The 21,755-nt window shown below is 44.4% G+C and overlaps 1 protein-coding gene and 1 non-coding gene across 2 annotated transcripts; one reads left to right on the forward strand and one right to left on the reverse strand.

The window, feature by feature from the left end:
- Positions 1–1,015: 1,015 nt before the first annotated feature.
- LOC115329450 lies at positions 1,016–1,180 on the reverse strand. Its single transcript, XR_003920111.3, has one exon. It is a non-coding gene; the product is annotated as a U1 spliceosomal RNA (small nuclear RNA).
- Positions 1,181–19,934: 18,754 nt separating this feature from the next.
- LOC120848510 lies at positions 19,935–20,831 on the forward strand. Its single transcript, XM_042292723.1, has 3 exons — positions 19,935–20,111; positions 20,153–20,578; positions 20,745–20,831. Exons 1-3 carry the CDS (start codon positions 19,935–19,937, stop codon positions 20,829–20,831), a joined length of 690 nt encoding a protein of 229 aa, XP_042148657.1.
- The last annotated feature ends 924 nt before the right edge of the window (positions 20,832–21,755 follow it).

The raw sequence follows: 21,755 nt of genomic DNA on the forward strand, positions 1-21,755 counted from the left end.
CTTGGGCGTCAGTAAAAGCTCGTCCAAAAAGGCTTAGCGAGGAGTGGGGGACGCTTGTTAGGGCCTCCGTCGTAGCAAGCCGATCTCAGCGCTTGTGAAAACTTAATCTTCTATCAGCATAACATTTGAGTGGGAGATATATGATGAAACGAGGAAGACATCATAGCAACTTTGGTGGAGTAATGAGGTCGAATTTAGTGCGTTTCCTTAAAAACTCATGCGTCAACGCTGGGCTCAACTTTGATACTCCTGTGAGGATGCGGCTTGCTTTTCGCCCAATGAAGTAACAAGAAGCGGACGTTTGGCAAACAAAATACGTGTAATGCTCCAGGTGACTGAATTTCACTTGTAGTTCACTCGCACTAGACGGGAATATTGAAATTGAACTCAAAGATGAGGTAACTAAGCCACCTATTACTACGTTTGCATACGCACTCATAATATCCGGTGTTTCGGGAACCAAGGAAAGTGACCCGGCCTTCGTTTTGCATCGCTAGAGGATGAGTGTATTGCACATTCGTAAAAGAGTCAAATAATCGAAAACGCAAGCAGCGCGTTCGGTCGCAGCGTGATAGCATGACATGAATCTGCTCAGTCGAAACCGAAACTGAGTGGCCAACTAGTTCCCAGGGTGCACTGCGCGGTATTTCGCCGCAATGGGGCGCGTCGGTTTTGGAAGAAGTCCATTGCTGTAATAAAAATGCGTGCTTACTATTACTAAAATTAAATATTACGGCATGTAGCCATCATTTAACGCGCGATTTCTATTTAAAATTTGCTTATGTTTCTTAAGCGCGTCTGGCTACGTTGGACAGACGCTTCGGAAACGCAGACACGCAGACGCGAAGCGCTGCCTGGTAGAGCTGCGTGTGGTTTGACTGGGCGCACGCGTCTGGCTTAGCGTGCGCGCCAAGCCGAGACGCGCGTCTAGACGCACTGAAAAACGCGCCATGTGGGCTAGCCTTAACACGGCCTTTATATCACCTCAACAGTCTCACTTTCGATTTTGAAGGAAAGGGGGATAGCGCGTACGCTGCTCCCCCACTACCAAAAATTGCATGCCCCATCTATCTCAGTTTGAGAAAGTGGCAGGGGTCAACACGGCCGAAGTGCAATGGCCACGCCTCGCCCTGGGGGCTCTGCCTCCTTGATCGCAGACACCCCGACACCAGGTAAGTATGAAGAGAGTACTGCTCACAAATAGGCGTGTTCCTCGACGGGGTACCTGTTTAGCCCGGTGAGTTTGATCAGTCATTTCACGGGTATTGTGTTTAAGTTGTAAGGAAGCATATTTCTGAACAAGTTCTACATCAGGCGACTGATTTAGAAGCAATCTCTATTATTGAAATTTTCTTTTTGCATGAACTACCGTCCTGTGTAGATACAAACTCTCCCACCACTCGATCAGCAGCCGCTGCGCCGTCAAGATAAAACAACTGTGGCGGACCTGGGCCCGTTTGCTCGAAGCTGGTTAACTAACAGCGGTTAAACGGATTTCCCTACGAGGGGGAATTTCGGTTCACGTGACCGGCAGAGTAAGGAGGGCGGGGAAACATGGCGGTGCCCCGGTGAGTGAACGCCGCTAGCTTTGGAACTAATACGTCGTAGTAGCTGCAGTAGCGGGCGCGTTGGTCAGCAATGAATGGTGCAGGAGGTTTTCGCGTTGCCTTACCTCACTTAAAACTCAAGACATGAGCAATGACCTCGCCGCATTTTTTTAGATAGACTTTCGACTCTGGCCATTCCTAAGCCTAAATGACCGCGATAGTTGTCGGCATGGCAACGACTTTGGAAAGTGGATTGCCTTGACTCGCAGAAAAGCAGAGAGCGTTCCCATAGACCTTTCGCTAAATTTCAAAAGCACGGAGGTGCATGCTACAAGTGTAGTTGCACGCGCTGCACCTGGTGGCGTCTGCAGTAATAACTGTTCTGAAGCAAAACGCCTAAAACAAATTTTGCCGTTCACGCGCGTTCGTTAAGGATTTATTATGATTATTTAGTTCAAATCTTTTATAAGAGGAAGGCCAGCGCGCGCGGATCGTAATATTACACCTCCAGCGTTCTTCTCGATGTTCGGGTAATTTACTAATAGGTCAATTTTCAGTGGCGCCGAGTTACAGGTTTTTTCAATTTATGACGGTGTTATATACAGTTCTTACATGCTGGCCACCCATGCTGCCGGTGTACCGCCCACCTTTCACTGCTCACTTCTTTCTCATCGTTTCTAGGACTCAACTTCGTCGTCCTCTTTCGAACTTGGAAGGAAATTTCAACGAGGCTTTTCTTCACTTCATACAGCCAAATATTTATTTATTTATTTATAAGTAAATAAATAAATAAATAAATAAATAAATAAATAAATAAATATTTAGAAAATTTCCAAACAAGGGTTAATTTAGTTTTACCTTGCCGATTATTTGTACCACGAGCAATAAAAATTGTTTCTTAAGCCCAAATGTATGCCGCGCTGCGTCGCGAAAACCAGGCAGCGCGCATTTTTTGGGTCTCCCATTTCGGGAACCTTTCCATGGAAGCCACTTATATTCGCTACAGCCAGTAGGTGACACCAGCTACCACCCCATAATAAAACGCGGAGCTATAGCTCATCCAGCCCTCGTCAAACTTGGCTAGGTACTTGTAGGGACCTAGTAGGGAAGGGCGGTTAACTTTTAACCGCGGTTAAAGTTAACGGCTTCGAGCAAGCGGGCCCTGCAGCGAACGCGCTCACCGATCTCACCAAGCGTTGCACGCACGCGTGACGCCGCCATAACTGTAGTTTATAGGATGCAGATGCCAGTTCACGAGACAGCTCATGCCACCTCGTGCTCTGCTCGCACAGAGCTCCAGCAGGGTTGTCGCGAGTGCAGAAAGACTACAGCTCCCACGATGCATGGCGGCAGCGGTGGCGTGCTCAAACTAGCTGGTGAGATCGGTCTATTACAAACATTGAATTTAGCGGACTCCTCTCCCGCTACGATGCTAGCCGTCTGCCAAATTAATTTTTATGTATTTTATTTTTATATACTGCAGCCCCGCTGGGAGTATTACATGAGTGGGGGAAATAATTTTACAAAATAGTCCAAAATTATATATACCCGAACAAAATTAAGAAACAGTCGACTTTATTATCAAAATAAATACCCTCTAAACAGCTAGAGGCCACAAAAAATATACAATAGTTTTGAACCACGACAGACACACATGCACACAGTGATACAGAAGCTTTTCGTCCAAGCCAACCAAATGTATGACGGTGTGTGTGTGTGTGTGCGTGCGTGCGTGCGTGCGTGCGTGCGTGCGTGCGTGCGTGCGTGCGTGCGTGCGTGTGTGTGTGTGTGTGGTACTTTAGAACCATTGTATAATTTTTGTGACCTCTATAGTCGGTGACAGGTCAAGAACGAAGTGGAAGTTCCTCCCACCCCTTTCCACTTCAGTGGAGTGTACGGTGTAGAGGAGGTCGCCTCCTCTCCAGCGTTTGCATTGATAAAGTCGAAAGAGGTGGTAGGAGTTTCCACTTCGTTCTTGACCTGTCACTGACTATAACTATTTGCAAGTTTTTTTTTTTTTTTTTTTTTTTTTTTATCTAAACCGAAAGGGTAGTTTGTTTTGTGATGTGGGTGAGGGTGAGGGTTGTGCGCGCGACTTTGAAAAACAGGATATTTTGTGGTTCTGTGTCGGTTGTAGTTTTGTATATGATGAGGTATGTTTAATAAAATAAATAGCTGAGTAGAGACGCTGTCTCTTCCTGTTGCTTTCTCTTCCACTATTAAAATAATTTCTTACTTCTGCCCCAGGTTCGGGTTAAAATCATCCTGTGAAAGCATCAGTCGTACCGGTGTCAAATAAAACCAACAGCTTTGTTCTGGATGGCTTCAACCTTGTTCATTCTGCTTGCGAGGGTTTTGTATTTTGTTTTTAAGCTTGCAAAGAAGTGATTGGCCACATATAGCTGCTGTGGCACTTCGCGTCGCCACCTGAAGGTGGCCAATCATTCGAAAGCATTCACTTCGTAGTTTTTTCTATTGTTTCTCCAGACCCCTCAACAAAATAGAAATAATTGATAAGTAAAAAATCAGTCCGATTGTATTTTAGTTTTATTTATTCAATTTAAATCAGACTAATTTTATTTTAATTTATGCAGTTAAAATATAGTTATTTCTTATCACGTAATGCAACTTTAAACATGCCAAAGTGCTTGATAATTTCGTCCGATTGCGGAAAACAATGTGGAAGAAATAATTATTGTAAATTTAAAGTATGAAGTTTAATTAACAACTTTTTTATCCAGATCCCACCAAATCTTTATTCGTTTTTTTGTTTTGTTTTCTTTACGCGTTTTGATTTGTTTGCAGTAGGACGTTACGAGACTGACAAACGAAGTGGTAGAAAGAAAGTTCAACTCTTCGATTTGCTCAGAGCACTCCTTTTAGATGGTGTTCAGTCTGACACGAATCTTTCTGACTTGATGATCCTTTGATTTAAATACAAAAACAAGTGCCATAAAAGCAACAAATGAGAAGCAAACAATAAATAGATTATAACTTCAGAATATTTTTGACAGCAGAATAGACCCTTGCCTGAAGTCAGCCTACCCACTCTGTGCAGAGTAAAACCCGACGCTCTAATGGCGGCACTACGCAGCTTCTGCACACAGAAAAAACGAACGCCTTTGAAAGATTAGAGCAGAAAGGGGAAAGTAGGGCTCGGCGTCGATTAAAAAGTTGAACTTGATTAATCGATTAATCGAGTTCCTTCGATCCCATTCATAATGGATTTTAAAAGGTCAACATTTTATTATTTCCCTTCGCCGAATGCGCAGTCAACTGCAAAATGTACAATTTAAGATTTTAAAGCAACCTTGATGTGTACTTAGGAACAGTCAAAAGACACCCATACTCACAAGTTATTATTTCGGCGGCAGAGGTAAAGAGTTTCGTTGTTGTTCTCCGGCAATTGCGAACTCCTTTGATTGTTCCCAATGGTCCCTGCTGCGCCAAACGGACACTCGTACTTAAGTGAATGTGACAGCTATAACCTTCTCTAGTTGTCTGGAGTTGAAAATCTCGCTCCTACAGCTTATTTTAATTGAAAAATTCACCTAAAGTGTACCTTCATAAAGGTGTAGCCGTCTAGGTCTTCGTAGTCAAAGTTTTTTTTTTTTTTTTTTCAAACTTTAACCGATTAACCGGTTAAAACAATTATTCGCGATTAAAGCAATAAACGATTAATCTGTAGGTTAATCGAAGTACTCAGCGCTAAGGAAAAGATGTTTGTCCTTTTACGTAGCCTTCGATTCACGAAATCAAAGGTGCTTGATTTAGCCGAGCATGATCTACCACCGCCATGAGAGCAGCAATATTGGAGCTTTTGGGACTGCCGCAACGTGACTGTAACCTTTTAAGCTGCTGGTCGTCCAGTGGGTAATCGAAGATTTCTCTCCCCCCTCCCCCCCCCCCCCCCCCCATTCCCCCCACCCCCGTTTCTTTCAACGTTAACACCATCTTCGAAGGCACCTGCAACGGCCGGGCAGTGAAGTTTGGTAAGTTTGGTTGGACAGGTAGTAGCACCAAGACCTTTTTTAAGCTAAGCCCATAGCGCTCTTCTCGTGACGTCGCAAAGAAGGTCATCGGGGGCGCTTGTCGAAGCGCCAAAGCGTAGGCAACGCGCGTACAACGACCGACCGATCGCGTTCTTAGCCCCATAAGCGGGTGCTATTACCTAAAATGAAAGCTGCACATAGCAACAGGGCTAGAAAACATTTTATTACATGGGCAAAATATTACACCGCTAAATAAGCGGTATGAATTGGCACGAGGTATGCGTTATAACCTATAAGACGTCTACAAAAAAATGTGATTGTTTTAAGTCGAAAACATTGAGTCACGCAATTATTGCTGTAGGAATGCATATTTTACAAAGATCTACTAATGGCGATACACGCAGTGATTTGACAAAACAAAACGGGTCACAGTAAAAATTAGTTAGACGTATTCAACGCGGACACGGTTAGACAAGTGACACTCAAAATCATGTAAGCGATGTTAAATCATGTAGTCACCGAATTCTTACATCATACCCCGGCCACATAGCAAAATTAATGTAATTTTGGTCAAATGACAATATGGAGTCGGCAAATCAGCTCGCGACGCTCGTAAAATCACTCAGGTTTGCGAGCCGATTCAATCCCATAAGAGGTATTCACTGGACGCCATATTTGAGGGCGATGTTTAGAGCGCATGCTCAGAACGAGCTCCATTAATAGCCTGCTAAGACCGACAGCCTTGATGGTGCTAAATGCACGCTCCGAAAGGACTGCGGAAGCTCGTCGTCAGCACGCGCTCAACATTTGCGCACACAGCTATGACCGCCAGTAAATACTCCCTATAATATCATTTAATGAATAGATATGAACTTTTTCGTGCGGCAGGGTACTTACTATTTACAGTGAACTAATTCACTTCTCCCAATACACACGACCTGCCTTAGAACAAAATATTGCTTACTTTTTATTCAATAATACTATTACAGTAGACTCTCATTAATTCAAACTCCAAGAAGTCACAGATTTTAGTTTGAATTATCCGAAACTCATCTAAATAAAATACTAGACAACATTATTGATTTGTTACATGGGTAGCTAGCTACACATACAAAACAGATTTTTGGCCGTTTCCTCTACATAGGCCTAATTATAAGCAAGTACAGGCATAACAGATTGGTGAAAGAACTATGACGTTAAGTCCATTCATCCGGCAAAAAAGTTGTCGATTGTGGACTGTTTAGTCAGTACATGAGATCTCAAAACAAAATTTTCAATACCAGCCAACGCAAGTAGCTCTTTACGGGACTCTTTTTTTGCAGACAGAAACTTCCAGAGCTGAGCGATGTGCTCAAAGGCCTTTGTGGCTGTGACAGTTGGTAGTGGGTCATCCCTTTCTTGATCATCATCTGCACTCTCACTGCTGCACTGTGCTGGCATTACTTCCTTATGTCCTCTAATGAGTCATCACGACAAACACACACATCGTCGTAAAGACTAGCATATTCCGCCAGCTCGGCGTTCACATTATGTGCTTCAAGGCCAGAAAGCATGATGCCAGTGAGCTGTTCCTCATCCTCGATGTCGTCTTGTTCATCATTGCTATACTCCGCGACAACTTTTCTTGGCAATGCAGTGGAAGGTACGTCCCGCGTCCCCTCTCCCATTTTGAGTGTGCGCAGGCTCTCCTCCTCCCCCATTTCCGGGGAGAGGAGGAAAGCCTGCGTACACTCAAAATGGGAGAGGGGACGCGGGACGTACCTTCCACTGCATTGCCAAGAAAAGTTGGCGCCGAGTATTAGCCCCGAGAGCGAACACAAGCGTCGCTGCGGTCGCCGCGCCCTGATTGGGTGAGGGGTACCGTGACGTCAGGGAGGGGACTCCGCTCCGCGACCTCGCATCGGCTCGCCTTCCAGCACCGGTTTCCTGGTTTGGCGTTGTGTGCCGCAAGCTCTTCGAGGAGCTGGACTTGGTTTACCCGGTGTACAGGACGTTGAGTTAGGCCGATATTGACGTGGTTCCGTACATTTCATAAGTTTGCTTGTCCCTTTTACTTTTAAAATTGGGTTACAAATCGCGAAAGCTATCGGCGGAGGCAATTCCGCCGATGAACCTGCCCGTCCGTCCACACGACACAGGGCAATTTTGCGAGGGATCGGTGAAGCGGTGGCGCAAGTGTTTCAGACGCTGGAATTCTGTTCCTTGCACGTTCATGATTTAAGACAATATTACATCCCGATTTCAAGGCATTTGAAGGGACATTTATATCATAAGCCCTTGGGCGGTCGGCAAATTAGCTCGCGACCCCGACTTTGCACTGCCACTCGGCATGCGCTGGTTCGCAGATGTTTTAAAGGCCCTGTGTCTGATTATCGTTAAAGTGCTCGTGGAACAGGGTTGTTTTACATAAATATAGCTTCTTCGTGAATTAATTATATAGTTTATACACGTATGCAGGCATATTTCTTAGAAAATACACAATTACTGGAAATTAGTTTGTATGGTAGCAGCAAAGAGGGCCGAATTGCCACCAGTGCCTGCTTGATATGTATTGAACTGCCAAAATATGCACGGCAATAGTGCCGTAATATTGAATGATTATACTTTCTTCTGTCATTCTTTATTCCAGCCTTGGGTATTTTCAAAATACACCGTTTAGTCTGAATTGTCATTTCCAATTAAAAGAGACACTGCTGCAGGTCTCCAAAAGCTTCCTCAGCCTCCAAACTCCGTACAGCTGGACTCTCTGACAACAGAGGAAAACAGGAGTAAAAGCAAGCATTCGAACGTCTGTCCAGTGGTAGATGCAGCACTAGCAGCAGAAAATGTGGAACCTGTGAAGGGCGACAGTCTGCGTGAGAAACGCTTCTGATATTTTAGCTTCAGGACAATTCGATTTAAGTAAGATCTGAATTTTAGGGCTTAAGGGACTAATAACGAGCTAGAAACCTTTTCTTACGTTTGTTATACATTACTTGAGGGTTGATATAAACAAGTCCACAGATACCACCCGTGTATCCAGCAAAGGTCAAATGCGAGCAATGTATATAATAAATGTTCCTTGTTTTTTTACTTTGCCCCTGCACTTGGGCTGTCTTACTTGTGATTCTCTGCCCATGGCCCAGACTGTATTTAGCATGTTGCTTGAGCAGCATGCAGCTTTTCTGCTTCGGCGATCTTGTTTAAAAACAGAAATACAAAAAAATAGTATACATAATGTGCCAATTTATTCAGAACATCAGCAGCATTTATTGTGCGAGATGTAAACCTAAAGTGATGCTCCGGCAATTATGGCCATATTTCTTTATTTTCATATACCACTCGTACCACTCCAATTCATGCGTCGCCTGCCCTGTCAACCATGCTTAAAATGTTGGTTGGAGTTTCGCCTGTAGCTACAGGCCATACCTCAATAAAGGCACATATAAAAATTTACACTTCCTACGAAAAACACGCCAAAAAAAAATTAAATAAAAACGAGCGCGCCGACAGCTGGCGTCGTCACAGCCTCCACAGGGCGAGCGGGGCGAGTCGGGGAAAAATTCTCTCCTCGCCGTGACGTCACCCCGGTTCGCCATAAGGGGGCGCCACGCCAACTTCTCGGGGCTGAATGCCGTTTTCCGCTAATGTGTGCCTGCTTGAGCCCCGTTGAGTGCGCTTCTTTCCAAGCACTGGTGCACTGCGGAGAAGCAACACTCGCAAAAACAAGCTCCGCGGGTATTGCTTCTCTGCGGTGCACCGGTGCTCGGAAAGAAGCGCACTCAACGGGGCCGCAAGAACAAAAAAAGTATGAATTAAGGCCACGGTCCCACTGAATGTGGCAGTTTAGGTACTTTTTGGCAGGCCATTACTCATCTCCTTTTAAATACTGTTTTGTGGGATTGATGTCATTCGAAAGGCAATGCAATCCTCTTTCATTTGATATTATGTATGTGTTGGTTTTTACTGTTCATGCGCATTTGTAGAGTTGCAAATATGATGGCGCGGACCCTCACTTGCTCCGCTAGTTCATGTTTTATGAACGATCCATTAAAGATAGCACGGTTCCAATATAGCAGTTTTGTTAAGATGATGTCGGAGCAGAATCTAACGATACACTTTTTTGGTATTTGCGCTACTTTCTTTTTTTCATCCCTCCAAATATTGCCCTAAAATTGACATTTTTCAGCACAAATATGTTTTTAATGACAAGCGCTAGGACAATGAAATTAGCTACAGATGTAGTTCTTATAATTGGTAATATGCAGAAAAAAATTTAATGTTGTGAAAAAATTTTTTGTTTAGATATTTTATATCAAACGTAGCACTTTTTTGTGCTTCGAGTCATGGTAGTTCAAATGCCGCTGAAGAAATAATTAAACTATGATAAAATCTTTTATAACATTTAGAGCTACAATGGTTGCCCAAGAGGTGGACGATGGCTTTTTTTCATTTTCAAAGTCATAACGCTCCAGAAGCGTTTCAAACTTACCTGTATTGACGCATAACTTTTTCGGACATCAAACAGATTTAGTGGCATCTAATAATATTTATTGTTTAGAATAGATATACATTGCGATGTATTAAATTTTCACAATGATCTTGCTTTGGTTTCTTAATAGGTGTAGAGCTTAGCTAATTTTAAAAACAATTAAAAACTGTTTGGGTGTTTTGTTGCGCTACCTGACGGATGGCAGACAAACTGCTGATTTCTAGTGTTCAAAAAATTTCCGAGGGCGGCGTTGGCGTCTGTATCATCATCAATCTCCGTGTCTTTTTACCTTCACATTTAAAAAATATATCGGAAGATTTACTATCGATAAATGAATGGTTTAAGTACTGGATCAGGCTAATAAATCTAAGACAAATAATTACACAAGCGTAGCGTGATATAATGCGCTCATTGTTCGAAATGATTGAAATCAGTAAACAATAAAGACGAAGAGGAAAATAATACACCCGAGTTCACTTTATGCCTAGAGTCACTACATGAGCTTTAAAGTATCGGCACTCAGTTCCCCAAAATTGGTTTGGGCGCCGCCATTTTGGGTCTTGCTCAGAGCAAACGCAACTGCCGATCATCATGATTTAAAAGTACGACTTCCTCAGCATTAGATGCGGTGCTAGGAAGCTGATGCAATATTGAAATGCTCTGTCGCGGGTTGTTTAAACATTTGTGAGGGACGGAAAAGCGTTTTTTGTGATATTAGATAAAGCTCCATATAACTGGCAACCATGATTTTAAGCCACAATTTTAAGCCAAGTGTCGTTACTCGGAACCGCAGCTAATTTCTGGCACAAGCGGGAACAATGAAGAAGAGGCAGGTGTCAAAAGGTAGCGGCTTGTGGAATCCACGGGGCTTACGTCATGGCCCCTCCAGGTATTACAAGCCTCTTGAACAAGAGCATAAATAGTGTCATGAAATAAGCTACGCTTCAGAGTAGCGACACTTGGCCTTATTGTGACTTAAAATCATAGTTGCCAGTTATTTGAAGCTTTATCTGAAATCACAAGAAACGCTTTTCCGTCCTCCACTTTAAACAGTTTTCGACAAAGCAAAGCAACATTACATGAACTTCCTAACACCGAATCTAATGCTGAGGATGTCGCACTTTTGAATCATGACGATCGGCAGTTGCGCCTGCTCTGCACAAGCAACAAAATGGCGGCGTTCACAACACTGTCGGGGAAGAGAGTGCCGATACTCTAAGCGCAGCTCATTTATTGGCTCTTGTTCCCGCGAAACCCCTTTTCCCTGACTGAAACTGAAAGTAAATATTAATACACCATTATTATAGCTTATTTAGTTATAACAAAACACACATAATGAGAGGAGGAAGCGGGCGGGTAGGAGAAACGCGGGTTTTATGTGCGACCGTTCTAACCGTCTCAAAAGAAAAAACGCACGAGCTTGCGCTGATTAAAAAAAAAAGGGCATCAAAAGAAAAGATGCGGCACGCTGTGTTCTTTGTTATTGTGCGTCTAATTCCAAATTGTTGTGTGTATGTTTATACAGCCGGAAGTTAGTCTGCCTTAGTGGGCGTCTGGTGTCTCAGCTGTAGATGAACAATTTAGCCAGTGCGGTACAGCCGCAAACCTGGGGTCTTTAAACGACCGCACGCCGGTATGATGTTCTTCCAGATAGAAACGGTCCGGGGCGGGGTGGGTTCTGCAGCGCGAGCTTTCGCTCCAGTGCTCCGAGCTGGTGTGCGCTAGACCATGCACTCGGCCACCGACCCCCCCCCCCCCCCCCCCCTTCTTGTGCGTCTAGTTTATATACAGGTATACGTATTTGAAGATCGACGATGGACGTCGATCGTCTCGAGGTAATGTAACGTAATAACAATGTATAAATAATAAACTTGTTGAAGGACTGAACGACTAAATTTTTCAATTCTTGGATTGTAATATGGCAGTAGCCTATTGTACTTACTGTTGATGAAGAGCAATATGAGGTGACGAGGTAATTATTAATTGATGAGGATCGATAAGGACGACCACATTAGTGGGTGTCGAACCACAACGTACAGTGCCAGACTTGTTTCAAGTATCGTGTACCCAGAAACATTCTTCACCCGCAACAGTACAAGGTAAAATCACTGAGGATGCTGCTTTACAACTGTACATTGAACAGGAAAACTGCACTGTGCAGAAGTTGGGCTTATTTGTTAATATGAGGGACGGATTTCTAGCAGCATTCCCTGATTGACTACTTGGAAAAAATAGCCTCGTTGACGTAAAGTGTCCCCGTTTCAAAAGATTCTTGAAGCATACTTAAGCCGCAAAGGAGTATGAGGCGAAAAATGAGAAAAAGGAGCCTGGTGTGAAAGGTCCAAATCACCACCATAGCTTCTACTATCAAATACAAGGACAGTTACACAATACACAAAGAGAGTTTTGTGCTTTAGTTATATTTACACTGAAGGGCATTGATATCCAACGTATTCAGAGAGATGACACCTGCTGGTCAACATACATAGAGCCTTTTCTACTCAAGTTTTACATGAAAAACGCCACTTCCGCTGAAATTCCTGACGTAGACTAGTTGTCCGACCGATTAAACTGCCATTACTTTCTATCTGGGAATCTCTCGATCTTTGTTCGTAGGCCGCAGTATTATGAGATCGAGGGGTGTGGCTCTTCGTCCGCCGAATATTGCTTCGGCGGGTATTTTTTCGTGTAAGATGAGACCGTCGCGTGCTGCCGGAACAAGAACCTGGCGATTCTTCACTGAACTGCTTCTTCCGTAAGCTTCAAAAGGGCTTTTTTTCGTTTCGCACATCATCTGCTCTGCTGGCCCGTTAGTTGCAGGATGGTATGGTGCACTAATGTGATGCCTCATGCCGGTTTTTGTTTCTTCAAAAACTTGTTTATTTTATTTGAAGCAAAATTTTGCGCGTTATTAGAGAAAAGTATTTTCGGTAGGGCAAAAATAGGTAAAAGAGACCGTAGAACGTCAATGACGTGTTTGGACGTCGTGGCAGGCATCGTGTAAACTTCCAGCCACTTAGAGCACGCATCACCCATGACTCCGTAGATGCGGATACGTTTCGCCACCCACCGACTGAATAGTGGATCGTTTTCAGTTACTGTTCATGATGGCGTTGGACTCAAGGAAGACTTCGAGTCTTTCCATAACGTTAGCCCAGGTGCCAGGACTTTTGTCGAAAGCGGTAAGTGTTCGAAACGTCGACAACGTCGGTAGCCACGTGTTGTGCTTGACACTGGACATTTACCATTCGCTGAGAAGAAACTTGCTTGTTTGTCTGCCATGAGTCGTCCGATATCAGGTCATCACCGCAACACCATCTCCCGACAAAACTGGTCTTCATTGTTCGCATGTCCATAGTTAGCAATCACGTCAACTTAAAAATTCCCGAACGCTCATAACTTGCCGTCGCTAAACGCCGTTCATTCATAGCGTCTTCATTGCAAATAAACGTCTTCCTATTTCTTCTGATGATTTTCCTAAGCTGTACTCGCAACATGATGTGTGTCGGTACTTCCGAAAATATTGCAACGGCGTTTGTTTTCCGGGAACTATAATGTAACAACCTTTACAACATCTTCCGGACCCCGTGAAACACAATATTTCGTGACGTTATTTCAGTCGTCATTAAAATGGTGAGGTAAGTACTGTAAATCGCGAAGCAGTTTACTTGACGTCCGCTTCCACTGGTTGAGCTATACTGAGCGTGCATTCCTGCAGAGGAAATTTTCATTGATAGAATATTGACACGTCAATCAACATTTAATTCCTTCTTGGTAAGATTTACTGCGGAAGCCCGTTACAACCGCCGAACCGTATGTCCCTATATCAGAGAACAATTTATACCCAGCCTGACATTATCGCATACATCCGTTTGATGGGCCACGCTACTTGAGCGAGCTGAGCACAGCTGGCAGCGGCGCGAGCAAGGCCACGAGGGGAACGTGATGGTGCTCGAGCCATCCCACTGTGAACCAATGTTTCGGCCACCCCACGGGTGCGTGTCGCCATCTATTGGTTGAACTAACGCCTTGTTCAAGATGGCTGCCGTGAAACCGCAGCCTTAAGCGAAAACGCCGATCGAATTAAGCGGCTTATAAATAGATTAAAAACATAGCGGGACAACCAAAATTTTTAGATCTGTTTGAATTAACCGGAAGTACGAAATATCCGAGTTTGATTTATCGCGAGCCTACTGTACCTTAATACGGATAGGATAGTAGTATAAAAGCGATAAAGGCAATGCAATAACATCAATATAAATAAACACATAACCACAAACGACGCCCTTTCAATAATCGCAGATAAACATGTTATTCGCCTTCCAGTGAAAACTTGAATGTTACCACGCACATCTACAAATATCGACGCAATTGCACATGATAACGACAAAGGACGAGATGCCATTCTATCACGAGATTAGAGCAACCGACTGCGGCACTTCACTAGCGTCCTACATGACAAACAAAGCCTGTAATAAGCTGTTTCTCACCTGTCGATCATATCGATATGTCCCGAAATATCCGTCATAAAAAAAAGTTTAACCCGATCTTCAAGAAGTCTCTCTTTCTGTCGAGGGACGGTCTATCGATAATCGACCAGTGTCATCGTTGACTAGTTCCCACGCATGTCACTCACACCGACAGCAGGAATTGCTCCGCGAATCTACGTAAATGCTGTAGTATCGAGAGAACAAAGAAGAACCACACACGAAAGCAGCGGCAGAAGCGTGGGACAAAATGCTTAATGTCGTCGACCCACCTTTTGCTCATGTGCGCTCCCTGTGGCAGTGAATGGAGTTGTTGTTGTTGTTGTTGTTGTTTTAACCTCTTCCCTTCTTGAAATGTCTCGGCGTTTCTTTTCGGGCAATCAGCAGCTCACACACAACGTAAATTTACCAGAATCGGAACTCGAACAAGGGAAGAAAATGTCGCCACCGTAGCCGGTTCATTCAAAAAGTGTGGGGAGCAGCGGGACTGCACTGTGATCTTGTGGTTACGGGATAATCATAAATATAAATTTGATACTTTCAACCTTGGTAACGCGTTATGTATTACGTTTATATTATATATGTAACAAATCATACAAGACTGCGTATTTGAAACGTATACTAATGCCGGATAAATGCGCAAGAACAAACCACGCGAACTGAGTGAGCAGACGACGTTACCGGGGCAAAGAGAACCAGAGTGTGAGCTTTTTATGGACGTGGCTCCCTTTTTCAGGCCATTGTGACGTCACGACTCGGAACACTACGGCCTTAGCTTTTAGGAGGTGTTGGTAGCACCAGCTTATGCGAGATTTCTTCAACTCTAAGGCGGTCCGTGACCGCAATCATCGAACCCGATCTAGAGCTCGAATGTCCAGTCGAGCATGTGCCCCCGACCGAGCCGACCGAGGCACCTCCAGTTTACTGCCCTGGGGCTACACTCGGGTCACGCTATAGCGCCAGTACACTTCCAAAGAAACATTCCAACTCATCATTGTTGAACGGACCCCCGTGTACCCTAGTTACACCAGCGCTCTTAACAGTCAATAGAGAGTGTTCGTACACTGCGTTTTCTCCTCCGCTAAGCCCTCCGCAATGAAGAAGCCGCTACTGCGCCTGCGCGCCATTGGCCTTGACTGTAGACTTCTGGGTGTCGTATCCGCTTGCGGAGAGCGTGGCGGGACGGCAAAAATGATCTACGAAAACTCCCTATAAAGGGCACTTGCAAGGAAAAAGCTTTTTGTTAAACAGTCTGGTTGGGACACGCGTGCCAAAAAAATAATTTTTACGCGAAAAAAAAAAAAGTTTTAGAGCAATATTGACGGCTAGAGATTTATTTGAAATTCTGCGCGCAAAGTCTATGACGTCACGGAATGGTCATTCGCTCAACGAAATGGTCATTCGGTCTTTCCCCCCTCAACGTGAAGGCGAAGCCGATCGTCCTCTCCTCCACGTGCCCGAAATGCCGGGAGAGAAAACAACTGGAAAGGAGGTGACTACCGACTAAATCGTGTCTCGCGCCGTCAAAATTGCTCTAAAGAAGTACTTGTTCGCGTGAAATTAATTTTTTACCACGCGTGTCCCAACCAGACTGTTTTAAAAAAACGTTTTTCTTTTTGTGTGTTTGTTGTTGTTGACTTTTTTTGCAGGTGTTTTAGGTCAACGATAGTTGACTCAATCACAATCGGCGGTAGCGACAACTGTCATTGAGCCGCTAACGATCATTGAGTTCAACTGAGCTGGCGCTCTAGCTTAGTTAACTAATGGGTGTTCGCCCCAACAGATTGATGCCACCAGGTGTTCACCGCATCCGTGGCGCCGCCATAACTTTAGTTAATAGGAGGCAGGCGGCAGTGCACAAGACGGCTCCTGCCGTTTCGTGCCCTGCGCCTGCGTTATAGCTCCAGCCATAGACTCCCCTATTGGGGAGGAGATCGAACAGTCACGCCTCTGGCGGCACGCTTCAGCTGTGGGGACAACAAACCGAATTTTCTTGTTTATTTTTGATCAGCGATATCGATGGTGACGATTCGAAAGCCGCTCCTCGTGCAACCAAAGCACTGGTAAGAGTGAAGCGCTCGTGTCCAGACCGTGCATGCGAGGTTCAATTTCTTTGTTATTCTGTGTTAGTAAACAGCGTGCTGTGGGGACAACAAGCTCGAAAAAGCTCCCCCTATAGTTCGATCTCCTGCCCAATACTGACAAAACCTGTCAGAACACCACGAGAAGCGGCCGCCAAAATTGAAAAGGTAGAGCTGCATACAACGGATGAGAGGAGAGCCACGTGACGGGTGCCCCGCTGCGGCGATACGCGGAAACACACTTCTCCTGAGCGATACAATGTCCGCTTGTGCTCCTCGCGCTCCTTTGCTACCGCTTCTTTTCTTGTCGGGTTTCAAAACCATGTTTTGGGTCCTCGCCGTTGCAAAAGCTATGCGCTGACGTCCAAGTTCCCGGAAAAATGCTCTGTGCTACCATATCCTCGTGCTCCAAATCTGCGACCAGGCACCTGATCCATGGCCCCGTCGTCGAACTGCCAGGCTTCGTGAGTATTGAGGCTATGTGTGTATATGTGATTGCCGAGATACTGGTTTTTTTGGAGTTTATCGGAAAACGAACGACTGTGTCACTGCCAAACAGTGATGGAAACCCGAAATAAGAAATCTCCTAGCGCCGGAACTAAAAACCCCACCGAAATCAGCGACGACTCGCGGATGCAACGGCCATTGACGCATTTGGCACCAACGTCAGCTGCCATCACCGACGATAACAACAGCGCCAACCCAACAGTTCATGACCATCAACCAACTGAACCACCAACCGACCTAAATGGCGAGGATGACGTGGAATCCGGTTACAGAGAAGTGGCTTTTGCGGCGATCGGGAGGCGAGCCGACAGGGAGACAACACCAGAGAGATGGTTGGCCCTGGTGATCGAGCGAAGTAAGGACCACATGGACGAATGCTTAATAATTGGTCGCCAAAAATAACAATCGAGTATAGTCGGAAGCACAACGAGAATGTAACGTCGAAAACGATGAAGAACAATTATACCCGGTGAAAAAATAGACAACAACCTACTCAATCAGGCAATGGTCAGGTAGCTGAGGAAAACGAACGGCCTTTGCCAGTGACCATAACAAACAGCCAACTGTGCACCAATATGAAGAACAAGAAAGGTATACAGTCAGGAAGTAAACTATCAGGTCATCGAGATGTTCAATCTGGTGATCGAGCGAGAGAACCTGGAAAAGAAGGCGAACACTATAGTAGAGCTGAATGATTTGATCTACGCTTGACAGCTGACATATGAGGAGGTCACCAAGAAGCCAAAGAAAGAGGTGAACTGGAAAGAGACCATTAAAAAAAATCGAGAAGTTTAGTCAACAGCTGCAAGTTGCCACCAGTCTCAAACAAAACGAGGCTCCCTCGAGAGCACTAAAACGAAATTGCAAAGCCAACCAATACCACTCGAACAACGAGGACACGTTAAAGAAGCTTGAGGATCAACTCGAAAAGAAAAGGGCGGTCTTTCAGAAAACTGGTGATTGCTGCGAACCGGACCGAGTATCGGAGAATAAGCAAGCTTGCTGAATTTATTCGGTCCGTCTTCTGCCAGAAATTTGACGAAGACCAGAGGGAGATTGACGTGAGCATCAATATTGATGAGGTGATTACTTTCTGGCGGGGAATCTGGGTGACCGATAACGAAGAAGGGGAGCACCAGGAATTGATTGACCTATTTAACCCAATGGAGCTGCAGACCGAAGCTGATGAAAAAAGAGTCAAGAGGATCATGAGGATAAGATCAAGTTCCTATCCAACTGGAAGACACCAGGACCCGACGCCGTATAAAGTTTTTTTTTTTTCATTAAAAAACTGACTGCACTTTACTTTCGTCTCACCGACTTCCTAGTCAAAGCAGTCGATGACCCCAGACAGATTGACGAGCGACTGTACCGAGGCACGACGTACCTTATCGCAAAGACGAAACGAGCAAGCCAGGGAAAAGAGCTGCGTTCTATAACTTGTCTCCCGAACATCTACAAGCTGCTCAGCAAGGTTGTCACAGCCCTGGTGACGAACCTGTACGAGATGAATGAGGTGATCTCGGCCAACCAGATAGGTACTTGAAGAAGCTGCCAAGATGCCAAACAGCAAGCCCTCCTCAACAAAGTGCTGAACCAAACGCACGACAACGAGCTGTTCACGTCCTAGATTGATATCCAACAAACGTATTACGGCGCCCAACACGACTACTTAGTAGCCGTACTGACGAAGTTAGGCATGCCGGAGAGCGTCATCAAATTCGTCAAGCGGACGCTGGCCTTCCAACGCACCAGCCTGGTTTGTCATCAGGGCGAGATTCGCCGAGTGAGAATTAACAAAGGATTCCTTCAGGGTGATGGTCTCTCGCCGTTGCTGTTCGTCCTCGCATTGGAACCTTTGAGCCGCCGAATTAAACAGAACATGTGAACAATTACAGATGGGCGACATCGAACGCAACCATTTGATTTTCATTGACGACATCAAATTACTAGCAGACTCAGAAGAGACGCTGACGAGGCTGTGTGGCCTAACCGAAAAAACGCTCTCTCGGATGGGACTAAGGGTGAATCAGCAGAAGTGGCGAGTAACGTCATGGACAGTGGAGTCTTCTGGGGGATGGTGGACAATCACAGAGGTTACAAGTATCTGGGCATCCTGAAGGACTCTCGAAATGTGGTGAAAGATGAGAACAAGGTCGTCGTTACCAAAAAGGTTCACCAAAATAACGTTAATGCTTTGCAAGACAAAGCCAAACGCTTGCAAACTATTTAGAGGAATCAACGAATTTGCCCTCTCGACACTCAATTACTATATACGTATCCTGCCCTTCAATCTGATAGAATACCAAACGATTGACAATGAGTTGAGGAAGATCCTGAGCGAGTACAAGGTGACGATGAATGCGGCGCATATGGACCGGCTATACCTGAAGCGCGACCAACTGTGAAGAGGACTCGCTTGCGTGGAGGAGAAAGCTGAGCTAATGCTCTTAAAAATGTTCAAATATCTCGAAAATAACCCGAAGACAAGACCGCCGATGGAACAGAAGAAAAAGAAAACAAAAAAGCTCGGGCGAATATACGAGTACCTGATGAAAAAGTACCAACCTAAAGAGACCAACCTGACTGAGAAAAACATCCGAAAAAAAAACAGGAAGAGGGTCGATTGGCGAATAAAGGAGACGGTGATGCACGGCATTCTTTTCAATATTGGAGACAGTGCCAACGAAGATGCCCGAACCGAGGATAACGACGACGACAGCATCAGTGTTATGCCAAGCATTTACGAACAAAGAATGTCATAAATGTGGCTGGTGAATGGCAACATGCTGCCACAGCAGGATGGGATGTTCATTAAATTAGAAGATCGTAACCTGTACTTTGGGTGAATGTCAGAAAGATGTCCCCACGACTTCAAGGGCTCAAGATCGGTGAAGCACCTAGCGACAGATTGTGTACTGTACTACAAGAAACGCCACGATAAAGTCAACAGATGCTGCACATTTTACACTAATAAGTATGGATTGAATCGAAGCAGTAAGCTGAAGAATTACCAAGTTAAAAAGGTAATATCGAACGATATGGTAAAATCAAATCAGTCGTAAAGATCACGACGGAACTGTTCCTTGAATACAACAAGCTCGACCTGATGATATATGACCGGAGAACAAAGGAAATCACACTGATTGAGGTTGGCATCACCAACAAGAACATCTTGGCCAAGACCAAGTTACGAAAATCACAGAAATACGACCTACTGAAACATGAGCTCATCGTAATGTACACCGGGTGCAAAGTAATTGCAACACTGGTGGTGACGACCTGGGATGGACTCGTGACAAGACATTTCAAGGGTTATATGAAACAACTCGAAGTCACCGAAAGGCTGACGGCACACATGCAGTCGGTAGTTTGTGAGAGTATCGTGGAAGACTGCCGAAGAATGCAAAGAGGGGACTGGCTGGAGGATGAGGTGGACGAAATGATGACTCAGCTCGAGACGCAGCTCGCTGGGACAGAAGAAGCAGTTCAGGTAATGCTTAGATGAGCTGCACCTGCAAGGATTTACTTAAATGTATTAAATAAAACAAAAAATATATATATATGCCAAGTTAACAACATAATTACATGTACCAGAAGTTTTTATTACTTCTCGGCTTTAGCGCGAGAAATTAAAACTTTCTGAAAGCCAATATCAGGAAAACAAAATAAGCGCTAAATTCAAGTCCCGTGACTTTATCGGCGTTTCCGATACGAAAAACGCCATGCATCCACATTTTTACTAAACATTAGTTCTTCTTTGTTATTTTTATTCGGATACCCCTAGCTCGTTTAATATCTAACCGGAAAAATTGGCACTTCTTTTCAAGTCTTTCGTTTTTTGTTTTTTTTTAATTATACGCTAGTAAAATAAAAACAACATTCTATGTGCCTTTTTTTATGATGTTTTATACGCCAAGTGAGAAATATTACTAATATCAGGGGAATTACAAAGTTAGGCGACGAAAGGCGACTGAAAATATTACAAAATACCCTACCTAAATATTCAAAAAAGACTGCAAAGCGCCTTTATAAACGGTTAACATATTCGCTTCTGTGAATACAACGGCAAATTAGGAACCTACAAACCAAGTCATACTTTTTGTCTTTAACGCAACTGTCCGAAAGACATTTGACAGCGATTGAATAGCGTTACTGCTTAAATGACATAAAAACACGTTGAATTATTTTTTTGCAACGTCACACTGAACAAGCCATAAAATTAGGGAGTACATAAACTACTTCTTTAAATATTTTCTTTTTTAAATATGATTAATAATAAAACCTATATGTTCAGAATAAAACGCATTGCACATTAATGTTTGCTCAAAAGCGGTACATTTGCAGGAAAAATTAAAAAGAACTAAGCCACCAAGTAATCAATGGTGGCCGAAACAGATGCAGGCCTGACGCGAAGGTCGTATGGCAATCACACAACGCGGCCACTTTACTGAATAGGCGGCTATGAAGAAACGTACGATTCTCATTTTAAACTAGCTTCTGTTTGTAGTTGGTGATGTAGGTACACGTAACAACAGTACAGTGCTTACTTGGTGGAGTTTAACGACGACGTAAAACCACTAAGGAAATCGGTGAGCTGTGATCTGAATTTTGAGATTTTCCGCGACGGGTTGCCAAAGAAAGAGCAATGGGTGTCATATTGCTTATGT

The sequence above is a fragment of the Ixodes scapularis genome, unplaced genomic scaffold (genome assembly GCF_016920785.2).
Source record: "Ixodes scapularis isolate PalLabHiFi unplaced genomic scaffold, ASM1692078v2 PGA_scaffold0__279_contigs__length_252992795, whole genome shotgun sequence".
Classification (NCBI taxonomy): domain Eukaryota; kingdom Metazoa; phylum Arthropoda; class Arachnida; order Ixodida; family Ixodidae; genus Ixodes; species Ixodes scapularis.

Excerpts from the sequence above, each read along its gene's own strand:
- LOC120848510 (XM_042292723.1), top strand. The coding sequence starts at position 19,935 with ATGTCAGAAAGATGTCCCCACGACTTCAAGGGCTCAAGATCGGTGAAG. Across the intron at positions 20,112-20,152 it reads AGAATTACCAAGTTAAAAAG|ATCACGACGGAACTGTTCCT; the intron begins GTAATATCGAAC and ends TCAGTCGTAAAG. Across the intron at positions 20,579-20,744 it reads GGACAGAAGAAGCAGTTCAG|GAAAACAAAATAAGCGCTAA; the intron begins GTAATGCTTAGA and ends AGCCAATATCAG.